This window comes from Megalops cyprinoides, chromosome 24 (assembly GCF_013368585.1).
Source record: "Megalops cyprinoides isolate fMegCyp1 chromosome 24, fMegCyp1.pri, whole genome shotgun sequence".
Classification (NCBI taxonomy): Eukaryota; Metazoa; Chordata; class Actinopteri; order Elopiformes; family Megalopidae; genus Megalops; species Megalops cyprinoides.
The window spans coordinates 6,359,200-6,372,663 of record NC_050606.1 but is presented as its reverse complement, the minus strand read 5'-3'; the positions used below and the strand labels follow the sequence as shown (position 1 = coordinate 6,372,663).

Genomic DNA, 13,464 nt, shown 5'->3' with positions numbered 1-13,464 from the left:
CTATGAGCAGCCAAAAGCTTATGATTCCCTTCCTTTATTAACAGGGACAAAAATTTCACTCCCTTCAGTGAGATTTAGCACATGGGTGAGAAACTGTCTCAGAATGGCCATGACTGTCATGGAAAGCATTTTTGTACTTCTTTTTTTTTACATCACATATTCGCAGCACTTGCTTGGCTAAATAAAAGACTAAAAAGTAATCTTCCTCTTGTTACATTGTCCCATATTGTCCATACGACATATCATAATTCCTGTTGAGCACAGCTTTTTGATCTGTACTAGGAAAAGACAAAAAAAAGTATAAAACTGGACAATATTCTTTGCAATAAAGACAATCAAAACGGCTGTTGTCAGTAAAAAATGGTACAAAATAATATTCAAAATTATGATCCGTATTCTTACCGATACGACCTATGTTGTGGTTTTCACACTAGGCTTGCTGTCGCTGGCGGTAATCATGGATGTTACACTGGGTCCAAACAAAAGTTATCAAGAGGGTATACCTGCTACTCCTGAGTGCTAGGCCTATAAATATGACGCTTGTGTATTATTGGTTACATTTCTGGACGCAGCGGGTCAACGCTAGCATTCCGAGAACGTAACCTGTCCGCCGTACACTTCCTGATTCTTCCGTCGATTTCCTGTACGCCTATCAGGCTTAGGTGTGGGTTCAGTGAAACCTGGATGTGACACCGCCCCATGTTGCTCCAGGCGCAGAGTACAGTAACTAAGCCCCCCGGACGGTCGCTGCGCCTTGTGTTTTAATTAGTAAGGCATATCAACGATACATAAAGAGCGGATCGCGTTTTTCATTCGGGTAGGAGACTACCGAAGTCTACCCAGTACGCGCACAATGGATCGAACTCTTTCAGCAAGTGTTTTCTTACTTCTGCTACACTTGTTAACGGTGGGTAAAGTTTTTTTCCCCCCGATCCTGGAGGGGTGGCTGGTGTATAAATCGTAGTTTGTTGTATAGGGCTGACAGTTTGACGTTCATTTCATGATTTATGTTATTGTTGGTGTTACTTATATCCATACAGCTAAGCCACAGAGGAAATTTAATTCAAATTCCATTCGATGTAGCGGGAAACAAATTCCTGCCTTTAGGATATTGGTAAATAGTTTGACGTGTCGTGTGTTGAATTGCCACTGCCAGGCAAGCACCCTGTGTAGAGTTTGTTATGCTGTTTGTTCATCAGCTGTTAATTCAACCATTAAACGGGAAAAGTTAACGTGTTAAAGTAACTAAAGTTTATAGTTTTGTATTAAAATATAACGGAATGTGTTTTATTTCTAGCAAAACGTATTGCAAATAAACTAACTCTAAATCACATTTGTTGCTTTACGCTTCATTACGACATGTAGGATAACGTGAAAAATCTGAATTTACTGTAGAATAATTTCATACAATACCACGAATGAAGTCTTTTGCTGAACTGAAAGGTCAGCAGTACGACCGTGTTTGGAATTATGCTGTAATTAACTGCACGGCAGCGAAGTAGAACTTTCGCCGAAAGACACCGTTTGTCCTGATTATGTTTTTAGTCGTTTTATCCTACAAAAGCTTGTTTTGAGATTGTTCATCCAATTTGTATGCTACAGAGGTTATATAATCCATGTACAGTATTTTCACAGGAAACGTCACACTGTAAACTGTTAGGCATGCACCGATTAAACTGTAAAACAATTAGAACATCATGATTGCAACATGTCTTTCAGGTCCAGATACAGCCCATTAGCTTTAGGTTCGGCCCTTAACTTTGAGTAGTGGAAACAAACTTAATTTGTTTGGTTTGTTGCTTACGTTTATCATTTGAAATTAATGATGTTACTTAAGAGATGATTATGATGATAATAATGATTTCAAAATTTCAAATTGGAGAACTGCATGCATTGCAGATTTTTGCCTTACCTTAAAGACATTCTCAGATGAAAGATATATAGTCTAACATCTAACCTGTACAAACTCAATCTACAGCAAAATTTCATATTTCTAATACTTTGCAGTGAGTGCTGGGAATATTGGTATTTAAAATGCGGTTGTTAATTACTAGTGAGCCATAGGATTCATCATGTAAATGGTGAGAAGGATAAACAAAAACTTAATCATGTACATAGAATGGCTAGAATATATTGAGGCTGATCAATATTAACAGTGGTAGCCTGCAAGATATCAAAGTGGTGTGCCCACATATAAGATTTTACAACTTATATGTAAAGTCAACCAACTTTGAATTGAGATCAGGTTTATTGTAGTTGCACAATATTGTACATGTGAGGAATTGATTGTTGTTTTCAGATGTGAAATTATTTCTCTCTCTCTCTCTCTCTCTCTTTCTGTGTGTGTGTGTGTGTGTGTGTGTGTGTGTGTGTGTGTGTGTGAACGCGCGCGCATGTGCATTTATAGGTTTCTGCGGTCAAGGTGGATGCTGGGGAACTTAAAACGTTAAGGAGGCAAAAGAGGGAATGGATATTACCTCCACAGAGACTGCAAGAAAATGTTGATTACACAGGCAAAGACTTCATCGCTAAAGTAAGATTTTTTTTCATCTGTCTGCAAAATCAGAGCTCGTTTACTCTCTTGGATGGTAGTTGCAGTTTTGGTTTGTTAAAACCCTGCTTTTGTTAAGGGAGTGGCAACAAGAAGCTAACAAGAAGCTAATCTCCAGTTTCAAGGTGGAACATTGTGCAAACAAATGACACATTTGCTGAGATGAATATCATGCATACAATACTGTAGCCATGAGGCAGTGTAGTGTAGTAAATCAGCTTCTAGTTTTCAGAACTGGTTGTGTGTCCCTCTCAGCCAGACATTTTATGTAAGCCTTGACATAGACAAATCTTCTTCCAGAAGCTGAAACCTCACACAATGTTTTGAACGCCAGGTTCTGTTAAACTGGTTTCGTGACCTTGTCAACCAGATCCATCGAAAAGTTGAGAGATACATTTTGATGGTGAATCTAAAATCCTTACGCTGAATGTCAGATCTCAGTTTAATAAACTTTTCAACCAAACATTCGTTCGTGAATTTAAAAAATATAAGCGAATGTGATAAACTGCGTTTAATTGTGAAGTATTTAAAAGGTGGAATACTATGGAGAACCATAGGAATGTGTATGCCGAACTCGATGCACTACAGTTTTGGTTTGCTTCAGATGAGCCATTAGGATGTGAGCACAGAAAATGGATTTTACTGTGTGACTGTATATAAAACATAGTTTAGAGTTTTTTTTATTTTTAATTTTCATTTTATTTCCAGGTTGATGTTTCTCTCTGAGGCATGAGACTTGCATACGTACGGTTTTTCCTCAACTGAATTTATCTGCAATACTTAATAATAAAAATGCTTTTGAATGTATTTTCAGATTCGATCTGATGAGGAAGTCAGGACTTCGATCGTGTACTCTCTGACTGGAAAAGGGGCAGATGAACCACCTGTTGGTGTGTTTACTGTCGATCCCCAAAATGGCAAAGTCCGAGTTACAAGAATTCTGGACAGAGAGGAAATCCCATTCTACCATGTAAGCAAGCCTCTGAAACTCTATCTGATTCATATTTGTATGTAGCATTTAAAGAGCTAATTGTACCTAAGTAATATAATGAGGCACATAATTGGGCACTACTGTTGTGCTCAAGTTTTTGACCTGAATTACTTTAGTTGTTTAGCTCACAGGCAGATGTGAAAACGGATGTGAAATGTGGGCTGCATTGATCGTATTGGCATTGTGAGCCAATAAGATCAATATTGTAATTGAATCATAGTCAACAGCCCCTTGTTTTTCTTTGCAGCTGAAAGGTGTGGCAATGTTCAGGAATAATACCCGTGCTGAGAAGGACATTGACCTTCGCATTATTGTGGTGGATCAAAATGACAATGATCCGGTATTTTCTTTTGGGCAACAAGGAGAGGTCAATGAATCGAGTCAAGCAGGCATGTCATTTATGTCTTAGTTTCGTTTACTTCTCACCAAGTTTGTTTCTCATATGAATCTTGTAAACACAAATAAGTGATAAGAGCAATAATGTGTAATCATCAGGTCCTTCATACACAGTATCATTATTGTATTTTTTTTTTAGGGGAGGGGTATACATTAAGTATTTGACATACTTTTCTTAAACTTGTGAGTTATTTAAACTGTTTTCAGGTGTTTCTGTTTCAACAGTTATAATAATAATAAAGTCCATGCTTTCTCTGCTTAAATCGTAGCCACTTTGGTGATGACTGTAACTGCCACAGACGCTGATGACCCACAAACTCCAAATGCACAGATTGCTTACAGTATCGTAGGGCAGGAGCCAGGTGGACAAAATATGTTCTACATTAACCAGGAAACCGGGCAAATTTATGTCCAATCAAGCGCTCTGGACAGAGAAGTAAGTGTGAAGCTCTAAATTCTTTTGTTTTTTGGTTGATGTTAAGTTTAAAATCAAAGGTATGCAGATATGTGCATGCAGATGACTCATTGGTCATCTGGTGTGCCCTTTGTTTTCCTGTAAAACATATCTTGTAGACTTACCATGAGGTGCTGTCAAATGGCTATGAAACTAAGCAACCACAACTGCAAGGGCCATACCAGCAGAAAAAAAGCCCTTTTGAATAGTAAAAATAAATAAAATTTGTGATGTGAGCAACTACAACTACTACAAAAATTAATGTATGAAGTCTTACAGTGTACACAAGGCTTTCAGACAATGACAAATACTTAAATAAGCATTAAGATTATACGTCCTTATTTATTTGTTTTTATTTATTTATTAATTGTGTCTTTGTATATTTTTTTCCCCAAACAGACCCAAAGTTCCTACACGTTGATAATTAAAGGCACAGACATGAATGGTGCTGCCGGAGGCAGAACCGGGACGGGATCAGTTGTGATCAACATACTGGATGTCAACGACAACTATCCTACTCTGGAGAAATCTCACGTAAACTTAAAAAGCTTGTTTTTTATGCATTTTATACAGCTTTGTTCCACAGACGACTCTTCAACATTTGTTTTCCATTGCATTAGAGTCAATCGGTGCTTTCCTGGTGTTTCTCACAGTACGAAGGAAGCGTTGAGGAGAACACGGCCAATGTGGAAATTATGCGGATCAAAGCCCTGGATGCTGACTTGATGTATACTGAAAACTGGCTGGCGTATTTCTCGATTATTTCGGGAAACGAAGCAGGATACTTCAGCATCACAACTGATGAAAAGACCAACGAGGGGATTTTAGTACTGAACAAGGTAGGGAGGGAAAAAAAAAAAACAGTGATTTCTCTGATTTTTTTTTCCAAAGGAACAAGTGGCACTCCTTTTGCATTATAAATACTCACATAGGACTTAGAGGTGCTACCAAAAAAAACAACGCACCCAGAAATGGCTTTGACACAGAATGCAGTAGCACCTTTGTACGTCCCCTTAAATAGGGGATTTATAAAGCTCACTTTTTTTTACATAGTAAAAGTTATAGTACTGGACATGTACTGGAGGAGTTCAGGGTTATTACCTTGCTCCAGAAAAGGGAATGAAGAGCAGCTAATCAAGCTTAGCTTGTAGAACTCACATAGAGGTCACATGGTTTTCTTAGCTCTGTTTTATGTCAGAGGCAGTGTGGTTTGACACAGCTGTCTGAAGTACTGACTTTGCTCTGTTCCCCTCTAGGCTGTTGATTATGAATTGCTGAAAGAGTTGGATCTCGAAATAGCGGTGAACAACAAGGCTCCCTACCACCCAAGCATATCTAAAACTGGCGCTGGCAAAACCTACCCCATCAAGATCAAAGTGAAGAACCAGCCCGAAGGCCCGATGTTCAAGCCAAAGGTGAAGGCCTTCAGGGTTTCCGAGGACAGTAAGACGGTGGCTATCCACAGTGTCATCGGGAGATACGCAGCCATTGATGGAGATACGCTACAGATCGCTGAAAACGTCAGGTTTGTGTAAAGCCCTGCGGCCTGACATCCAGATGATCAGCATCCGACATTACAGCCTTATAAGCACCTCTGCACACATATCCACAGTTCAGTCTACTGGAAACAAACGCAATCACATTGATTCCTCAGCCGATTTTGAAATGTGGGGGTAAAATGGACATTTATATTTTGTTTAAAAGTGTTTTTTTTTAACAAATTGAGAACTGTTTTTTGTTGAGTTCTTCAAAATGGAAGTATTCAGGATTTTTATACATTAATGAAATAAAAAAGGCATGATTTTTTTTTAAATAAATGTAGTGGAATGTATGTATATGTGTATTCTAAGAGCTGTAAATTAGTGATGAATCCTATCTAAAAGATTGTGCATTTATGCTAAAAAATTGAACATGAAATAATTTTCCATTTGTTTTGTTAGATGAGCCATGTCAAGTAGTCTTTACCAGGCATGTTGCGAAATGCCTGATATGTTAACTAACTTTAAATATTAATGTGAATCACTGGGTTTTTAAAAAGGGGCTACCTTAGGTACCCTCTAAAGTTCAGGCACATCAGAATGTTGCTTGCCTTTGGTAAGTAATAATTAATTTTGGTGAAATCCACATGTACATCACAGTACTCCCACAAGTACATGTTATCACAATGCAATTCACAAGTAAATACTGTACATCTGAATGACGATGATGATTGACTTGCATATGAGTTAATATTCATGCGCAGTTTGTCATTTTTTAAAAAACCTTATTCATTTTTTGTTCCCTTAGGTATTTAAAAGGCTATGACCCTGACAACTGGTTGATAATTGATGAAAAGACTGCAGAGATAAAACTCAACAAACTACCTGACCGGGAGTCCACGTTCTTGACTAACGGAACATACACTGCGAAAATGGTTTGCATTACAAATGGCAAGTTTCCCGCCAAATTCATTGCCCAGTCAGTGAAAGTTACCAAAAGTGGTTTGAATAGTAAATAGACTGCACTCTGTGATTGGTCCTATTGTCAATTTATTTCTATTTTTATTTGGTGTTGTCCCCCTTACTGAGTGTCTAGACTGCCTCTAGTACTTGCTGTTTATTTTACGTGTAGTTTTGCAGTGTATTTTGGATTCTGTGTTCTAGTGACTGAGGTGTGGTAGTATACTTGCCGTCTGTTGCCTAGTCAGGTTGCACAATTTAATTTATGTTAGGGCTTGAGTCTGGGAGCGTTGTTAGCCTGGTCTGACACTGTTGCTCATTCAACTTGAATGGTACAACGTGAGATTGTTTAATTAACAAGGATGGCATTTATCTATTTAAATTACATTAAATGCTCATGACACATCACAGCTTTTGTGAGGTCTGTGTTCTAAACGTAAATCTCACGTTGTAGCTTTCGTAATAGCACACAAACTACAGACAGTCTGCGGTGTTTCGCGAGCATAATCATTTATTCTAATTACGCCATTGGTGTCAATTATTCTGTGAATTATTTGTTTTATTGTTAATCAAGTAGGATAAGGGGGGAAAAGGTTACCGCCACTGGTAACATCTGCATTTTGATGCAGTTTCTTAATGCAATTTGTCTGGCAGTTTGCAACAAGTTGTATAAGCCGTGCTAACCGCACTGGTAAAAACAAACACATTACAAGGGAAATTGACATGTTTAATAGCCTTAAAATTACAGTGGGGAAACCATGCTGAAAGAACTGTTTGCTTTTTTTGTAGATCTGCCATCTAAAACTGCCACTGGAACTATAGTCATCCAAGTGGAGGACCTCAACGATCACTGTCCCACACTCACCAGCACTTCCCAGAGCGCCTGCGCCTCGAACCCAGTCATGTACGTCACTGCAGTGGACGAGGACGCCGCCCCCAACGGGGCTCCATTTACCTTCACTGTTTTGCCTGAAGGCACAAAAGAGAAATGGGCTGTGGAACCTCTAAACGGTAAAGACCACGTCTCTGTTTTACTACAGCATCACTGTGTTGTCATGCCTAGAGCTGGTATCTAAAACGAAATAAAGAAGGAAACCCAGAAACAGCAGTGTAGCAGAGTGGTGAAAGAGCGGGACTCATTTTTTTGTGATCAGCATCTTTTATTAGGGCAAAGATGCAATTTTACACATATATAACATGCAAACCACCAGGACGGCAATGAGTACACACTTAATGAGAGAAGAGAGAGAGAGATTAAAAGGGGGGGGGGGGGGCATATCGAAGACACAAAAGACGAGCATTCCCAAAAAAAGGAGGCCTGTCTGACACATATCTGGGTTATCACTACGTGGCCTAAGCTTACATAATTATTACAATGGAAGATTCTGTTTCCCAAGGAGGTCCCGAATGGACAAGGTAATCCCTGACCATGCGTGGACAGTCGTGGGTTTGGGCTTGTTGACGCAGTTGTGTACTCAAGGGAGGTGATATATTGAAAGGCAGTTAGCCAGTACTGTTTTAAGGGTCTTAATATGTTTTTTTTTTTTTTCGCTGCAGTGAGCCCTGCTAGGAGCAGTCGATGCTGATTGAGAGTAAGGGGTAGCTGTGACTCATCATTAAGAAGGCAGAGGCAGGGGTTGGGTTGTATGCTAGTTCCAAGCAGTAACGAGATTGCAGAAAATATTCCAGAAGTGTGTCATTGGCACATACTCCCAAAACACGTGTATTGTTGTGCCAAGTGCCTGATCTTGGCAGTGTGAGCAGTTAGGGCTTGAGACTAGTTTCATTTCAAAACATTTTAAAGGGGTGGCATAAGGAGTGGGACTCATGACCAAAAAGTTGCTAGTTCGATTCCCCGCTGGAGCACTGCTGCTCTACCCGTGGGCAAGGTATTTAACCCAGAATTTGTGCCCCTCCTGCTGCTGTTCTGTGTCTTAGTAAATATCCAGCTGTATAAATGGACAATATGTGAAGTTGTAACCTATGTAAGTTGCTCTGGATAACAGCATCTGCTAAAGGACAGTAATGTAAATGGTTTTGACACAGTATGCAGTGGCAGCTATATGAGTTCTGATTCCCTTGTTCAGCGCAATTTAAATTTCAGTATTACCCACTTATATGATGGGGCACATCCTGAAGGAAGTCAGGGTGAGTACCTTGCTCAGAGGAACATTAGCAGAACTCCATCCAGTATTTCAGCCTGTACCCCGAGGCTCGTTCACTCACTGCCAAACATTATTGCTATATTTTGCAGTACGCAATAGGCAGAAGTGGAACCGGATTAGTGTATTTTTGTTGGCCTTTTAACTGAAAGCGTTGTTGACATTTTAAAAGCTAATTGCTGTTGATTGCGGTTGATAAAATGTCAATTTTGAACTCAGTTTGGTTTATGCCTTTTTTTTTTTTTTAAAGACACCACTGCAATCCTAAGAGCCCATGACCACCTCTGGCCCGGCAGCTATCGAGTGGCAGTTGAAATAAAAGACCAGCAGGGGAAGGCGTGTCTCGACGAACAGGTGCTGGATGTGATGGTCTGCACCTGTGAAGATGGTGAGGGCGTGGTAGCGTGCGGAAACAGAGAAACGCCCTCAGCCGTCTTTGGAGCCCCAGGGCTGGGCCTGCTGCTGCTGGGTCTACTGCTGCTACTGTGTGAGTAATGCACAGTCAACAGAGACAACTGACTGCAGGCACTTAGCAATGTACTAATGTAAGAGTTGCCTTTTACAAACTACCCATACAAACTCATACAGTTCATCTCCATTAGAGGACAGTTTCCACTATTGATATAGTGTTGATGCAGTAACAACAGAATGATACAGAATATTGTCTGAAATGCAAATTATTATGTATGCGTCTATGTTACAGCAGGTATTTTTCGCTTCGTTTCTGTCCTTGTTTATTACCCCCTCCCTCTCACACACATGCACTCAAATGCCCTGTGGACGTACATGTGTTATGCGTGTGTATTTACATAAAATGCAGCCGAACTGTCAAGTGAACAGGTGATTGACGATCCTCTTCCCTCTCCATGACTACAGTGGTGCCCCTCCTGTTGCTGTTCTGTACCTGTGGAGGTGCTGGTGCTGGAGCTTTTAAAAGCATGCCTTTCGATACAAAAGAACATCTAATCGCATATCACACGGAAGGACAGGGGGAAGACAAAGTAAGAGGCAATTTTTTTTTTTGTTGTTTCTTTACTGGTGTTTTATGCCTTGTTTTTGTTCTTTTTTTTAAATTAAGCAATACAACATATATCACATATCATGAATAGAGTAACAGTTAAAAGTGTGGTTATTTATTTATTTTTTTTTGCTTCTTCATAAACCAGTTCCCACATATAAAAACAATAACATGTTTTCATTTGTAAGAAGTTACTTTGATAGGTAAATTTAATAGATGTCATCCCTCATCTATCAGATGTCAACTCTCAAGTCCCTGAGCAGAACAAACAAGAAATTGTCGTGATACAACGGAATATGCTATGCAGTGGAGCTAGCTAACACTAGCTGAATACTCGCTAACACTAGCTAAGGTTGGCCGTGTCCGGGATGATCTACAACATCATTACGGAAACACTGTAATGCTAGGTGGCCAATAGTTCTGTTATTTATCTATTTATTTGTATTTATTTGGAAATTTCTGTATCACTCGGCTCAGGGTCAGTGGTGATATTGCACACCGTTCTTCTGTTGATATCACATCATAACATAACATCATAACATCATTCTAAATTTGGCCTACCAAAGCTCTGTAGCAAGAACTCCAATTTACAGTATGCCCACCCACGGACATAACTTCCCTTGCCTCTAAACCTGCACTGGATACGTTTTTTCAACTAGAAATACCAGTTTCATAATTTCTATTTTGTATTCAGTTCAAAAGATCGTTATTGAGTTATTGCAATTACAATTTTAAGTCATATCAGTCATTTGATCGAAATACTTTAACAAACATTTGATTGATATTTTGTCGGTAATATAAAGAATTTTTCCCCCGATACTTTCGATTGATCGTAGTCTATTTTGTGAAACCAGATTGAACATTTCCATTAAAATGATGTGAAATTAATGTTATTCTATACATATTTAAGCAATCAGTTGTCTTCACTGCAGTTGTACTAATTACAAACACTATTTCTGCAAGCATGAATCCACATCCATATCTATTGGATGTGTCCAAACTGAGGAGCTCCTGCTTTCTTTGTATGTTGCTCCAGTTCAGTGCTTAAGTAACACTGTCCATGCTCTCCTGACCAAAAACATTCTTATTCTGCCTTAACAGGAAGTACCACTTCTGAAAATGCCAGAGGAGGTGGATGGCGCCCGTGATTTTATTAAAATGGGACATGTAGGCGCGCTTGGGGCAGAGGCGGGTTATGGAGGGGCAGGAATGGCAGGAATAGCAGGGGCAGGGGCAGGGGCGGGGGCGGGGGCAGGATTTGGGGCTGGAGCTGGAGCAGGCTTCACGTCCTCTCTGAGCCACTCCGAGCGAGGAATGTGGGCGGGTTACGGCGGACGGGTCGGGGGGGAGGGAAGAGAAGCTTCCGCCTACTCACGATTCGAAGTCAGAGGGGCCTGCGATGGAATTGCTCTCCCGGGTGCGTTTTTGGAAGAATACTACTCGCAGGTGAGTGGTTCAAAGGATTATATTTTCACCACATTTGTGGCGAGATACAGAGACCGTACAGTCATGATTCATATGTATTTCAGTAGCAGTTTCATAGCACATCGGTTGGGGGCCTTCAGTGATGCAAGCCTTTGATTGCAAAGATAATAAGATAATAATCATTGTCTAGCAATGAATAAATTCATGTGATGTTTCTCCATCAATGAGTAAAGACATTGACTTACACTGTCATTGGTGACTTCTGTAGCTTTTAAACAAATCCTCTGCACATGTGCCGTAAATTCAGTAAATGGAAAGCAACTGTAGAATGACCATTTGTATACCCATTATTTTATTATAGAGGCTCAAGTTTTTCATTCTCAAACAGACTGTCACTCTCTGATTTCTGAAAACACCTTATTAGAAACTACATGAATATTGCTCTGTTCTTATTAATTATACTGCATAGATTTTTTTCTTTTTTTGCAGAAAGCAAGTGCTACAGAACAGTTCTATCCCCACAAGGACGGCTTGCTGATTTACAACTACGAGGGTCAAGAGTCTCCCGTGGGATCGGTAGGGTGCTGCAGCCTCCTCGAAGAAGACAACGACCTGGAGTTCCTGAACGACTTGGGCCCCAAGTTCAAAACCCTGGCTGAGATCTGCAGGGGGTCGATGGTAGAATCTGAGGTTACCCCAGCTCCCCCGGTGCCCAAGGTGGACGTCGGCGCTGTGTCGATGACCCGCACCGAGGTCAGCACGGGAAGCACGCTGGCCGCCAGCAAGGTCGACTCCACGGCCAGCGTGGCTCCCTCGGCCCACATGCAGGAGAGCGTTGTGACGGAGAGAAGCTACACTGCCACCTCTGTGCCCGGCGTACACTTCAGTGAGAACGTGGTGGTCCCGAATCAAACGTACCTGATTCAGCCGCAGCCTGTGTACCTCGCCACTGTGCCAGTCCTGCAGGCTCAACACACTGTGCTGGTGTCTGAGAGGCCCAGCCTGCAGGGCTTGTATGTGGTGAGTGATGTCCCTCGCCCGGAGGGCGTGGTCATCAAGGAGGAGAGGGTGGCGGCCGGCCCCATGGTGCACAGCGGCGTGAACGTGGGGGAGAACGTGGTGCTGGTGGAGCGGAAGATGGGATCAGCCCACGTGGTGCGAGAGGGGGAGGCCGGGCTGAACCAAGGCCTTCTGCAAGTGGGGAGTCTGCCCAGGTCTCAGAACGTGCTGGTCGTGGAGAGGCAGGTGATTAAGGAAGGCCAGTCAGGGCCTGCACACGGGTCCCTCCAGAGAGGAAGCCTTTTGGGGTCACAGGACCTACTGAGTGCCTCTGTGGAGAATGGGAGGGTGCTGCTGGCAGGCGCAGCGGGGTTAAGCGGAGAATCAAGTGAAGAAATCCGAGAGGAGAGCGTCTCTGCAGTCTCTGGCTTACAAAGTGAAGCAGCTGTGCTCCAAGTGGCAGCACCACCTGGTGGCCACAATGTGGTTGTGCAAGAGAAGACGATGTTTGTCTCTGAGAGGAGCATGCAAGAGGTAACAACTGGGTAAAAGTTGCCCCCCACCAACTGCTTGTTTTTGGACATTTTTAGTTGAGCCCCAAAATGAGAGTTGCACCATTCAGTCCAAAAGGAACACATGACAATCACAATCACTCCACAGTCTTGAAGACTTATTTTTTAGAGTACGTATTCTGGCTAACTGGCTAACTCAGGCCTTTGAATACACATTGATACAAGATGTTTAACAAAGATGCATAACTGGGGTCCTAACAGGCACCTATCCTTGGTGTTTTTATCAAACTGTTTTGAAACTGAAACAGAAGAACAATTTAGTGGGTCAGGAAAATATATACGCAAAAAGAAAGGTCATCAGAACCTGACTATCCATACTGTAGTTATTTGGGAATTAGCATCTTGACATTAGCGTGCAGAAGCTACCTAAACCCTGTACTTTCTCAAAAATAGTAGTGTTTGCATGTTGATAGTTTTTGGCTGTATAGAGTACCTGTCAAAAGTTTTGACACATCTGA

At 41.2% G+C, this 13,464-nt stretch overlaps 1 protein-coding gene across 1 annotated transcript; it reads left to right on the top strand.

The window, feature by feature from the left end:
- Positions 1 to 721: 721 nt before the first annotated feature.
- On the top strand, positions 722 to 13,142 carry LOC118771529 (desmoglein-2-like). The gene is made up of 15 exons (XM_036519536.1): positions 722 to 907; positions 2,408 to 2,533; positions 3,366 to 3,521; positions 3,790 to 3,931; positions 4,208 to 4,374; positions 4,792 to 4,926; positions 5,046 to 5,231; positions 5,649 to 5,917; positions 6,679 to 6,821; positions 7,620 to 7,841; positions 9,243 to 9,479; positions 9,869 to 9,993; positions 11,112 to 11,243; positions 11,286 to 11,456; positions 11,925 to 13,142. The coding sequence occupies exons 1-15, from the start codon at positions 854 to 856 to the stop codon at positions 12,981 to 12,983; spliced, it is 3,324 nt and encodes a 1,107-aa protein (XP_036375429.1). The 5' UTR covers positions 722 to 853; the 3' UTR covers positions 12,984 to 13,142.
- The last annotated feature ends 322 nt before the right edge of the window (positions 13,143 to 13,464 follow it).

Coding starts and splice junctions, on each gene's coding strand:
- LOC118771529 (XM_036519536.1), top strand. CDS start 854: ATGGATCGAACTCTTTCAGCAAGTGTTTTCTTACTTCTGCTACACTTG. Junction 3,522..3,789: donor AGGAAATCCCATTCTACCAT/GTAAGCAAGCCT, acceptor TTTTCTTTGCAG/CTGAAAGGTGTGGCAATGTT. Junction 4,375..4,791: donor CAAGCGCTCTGGACAGAGAA/GTAAGTGTGAAG, acceptor TTCCCCAAACAG/ACCCAAAGTTCCTACACGTT.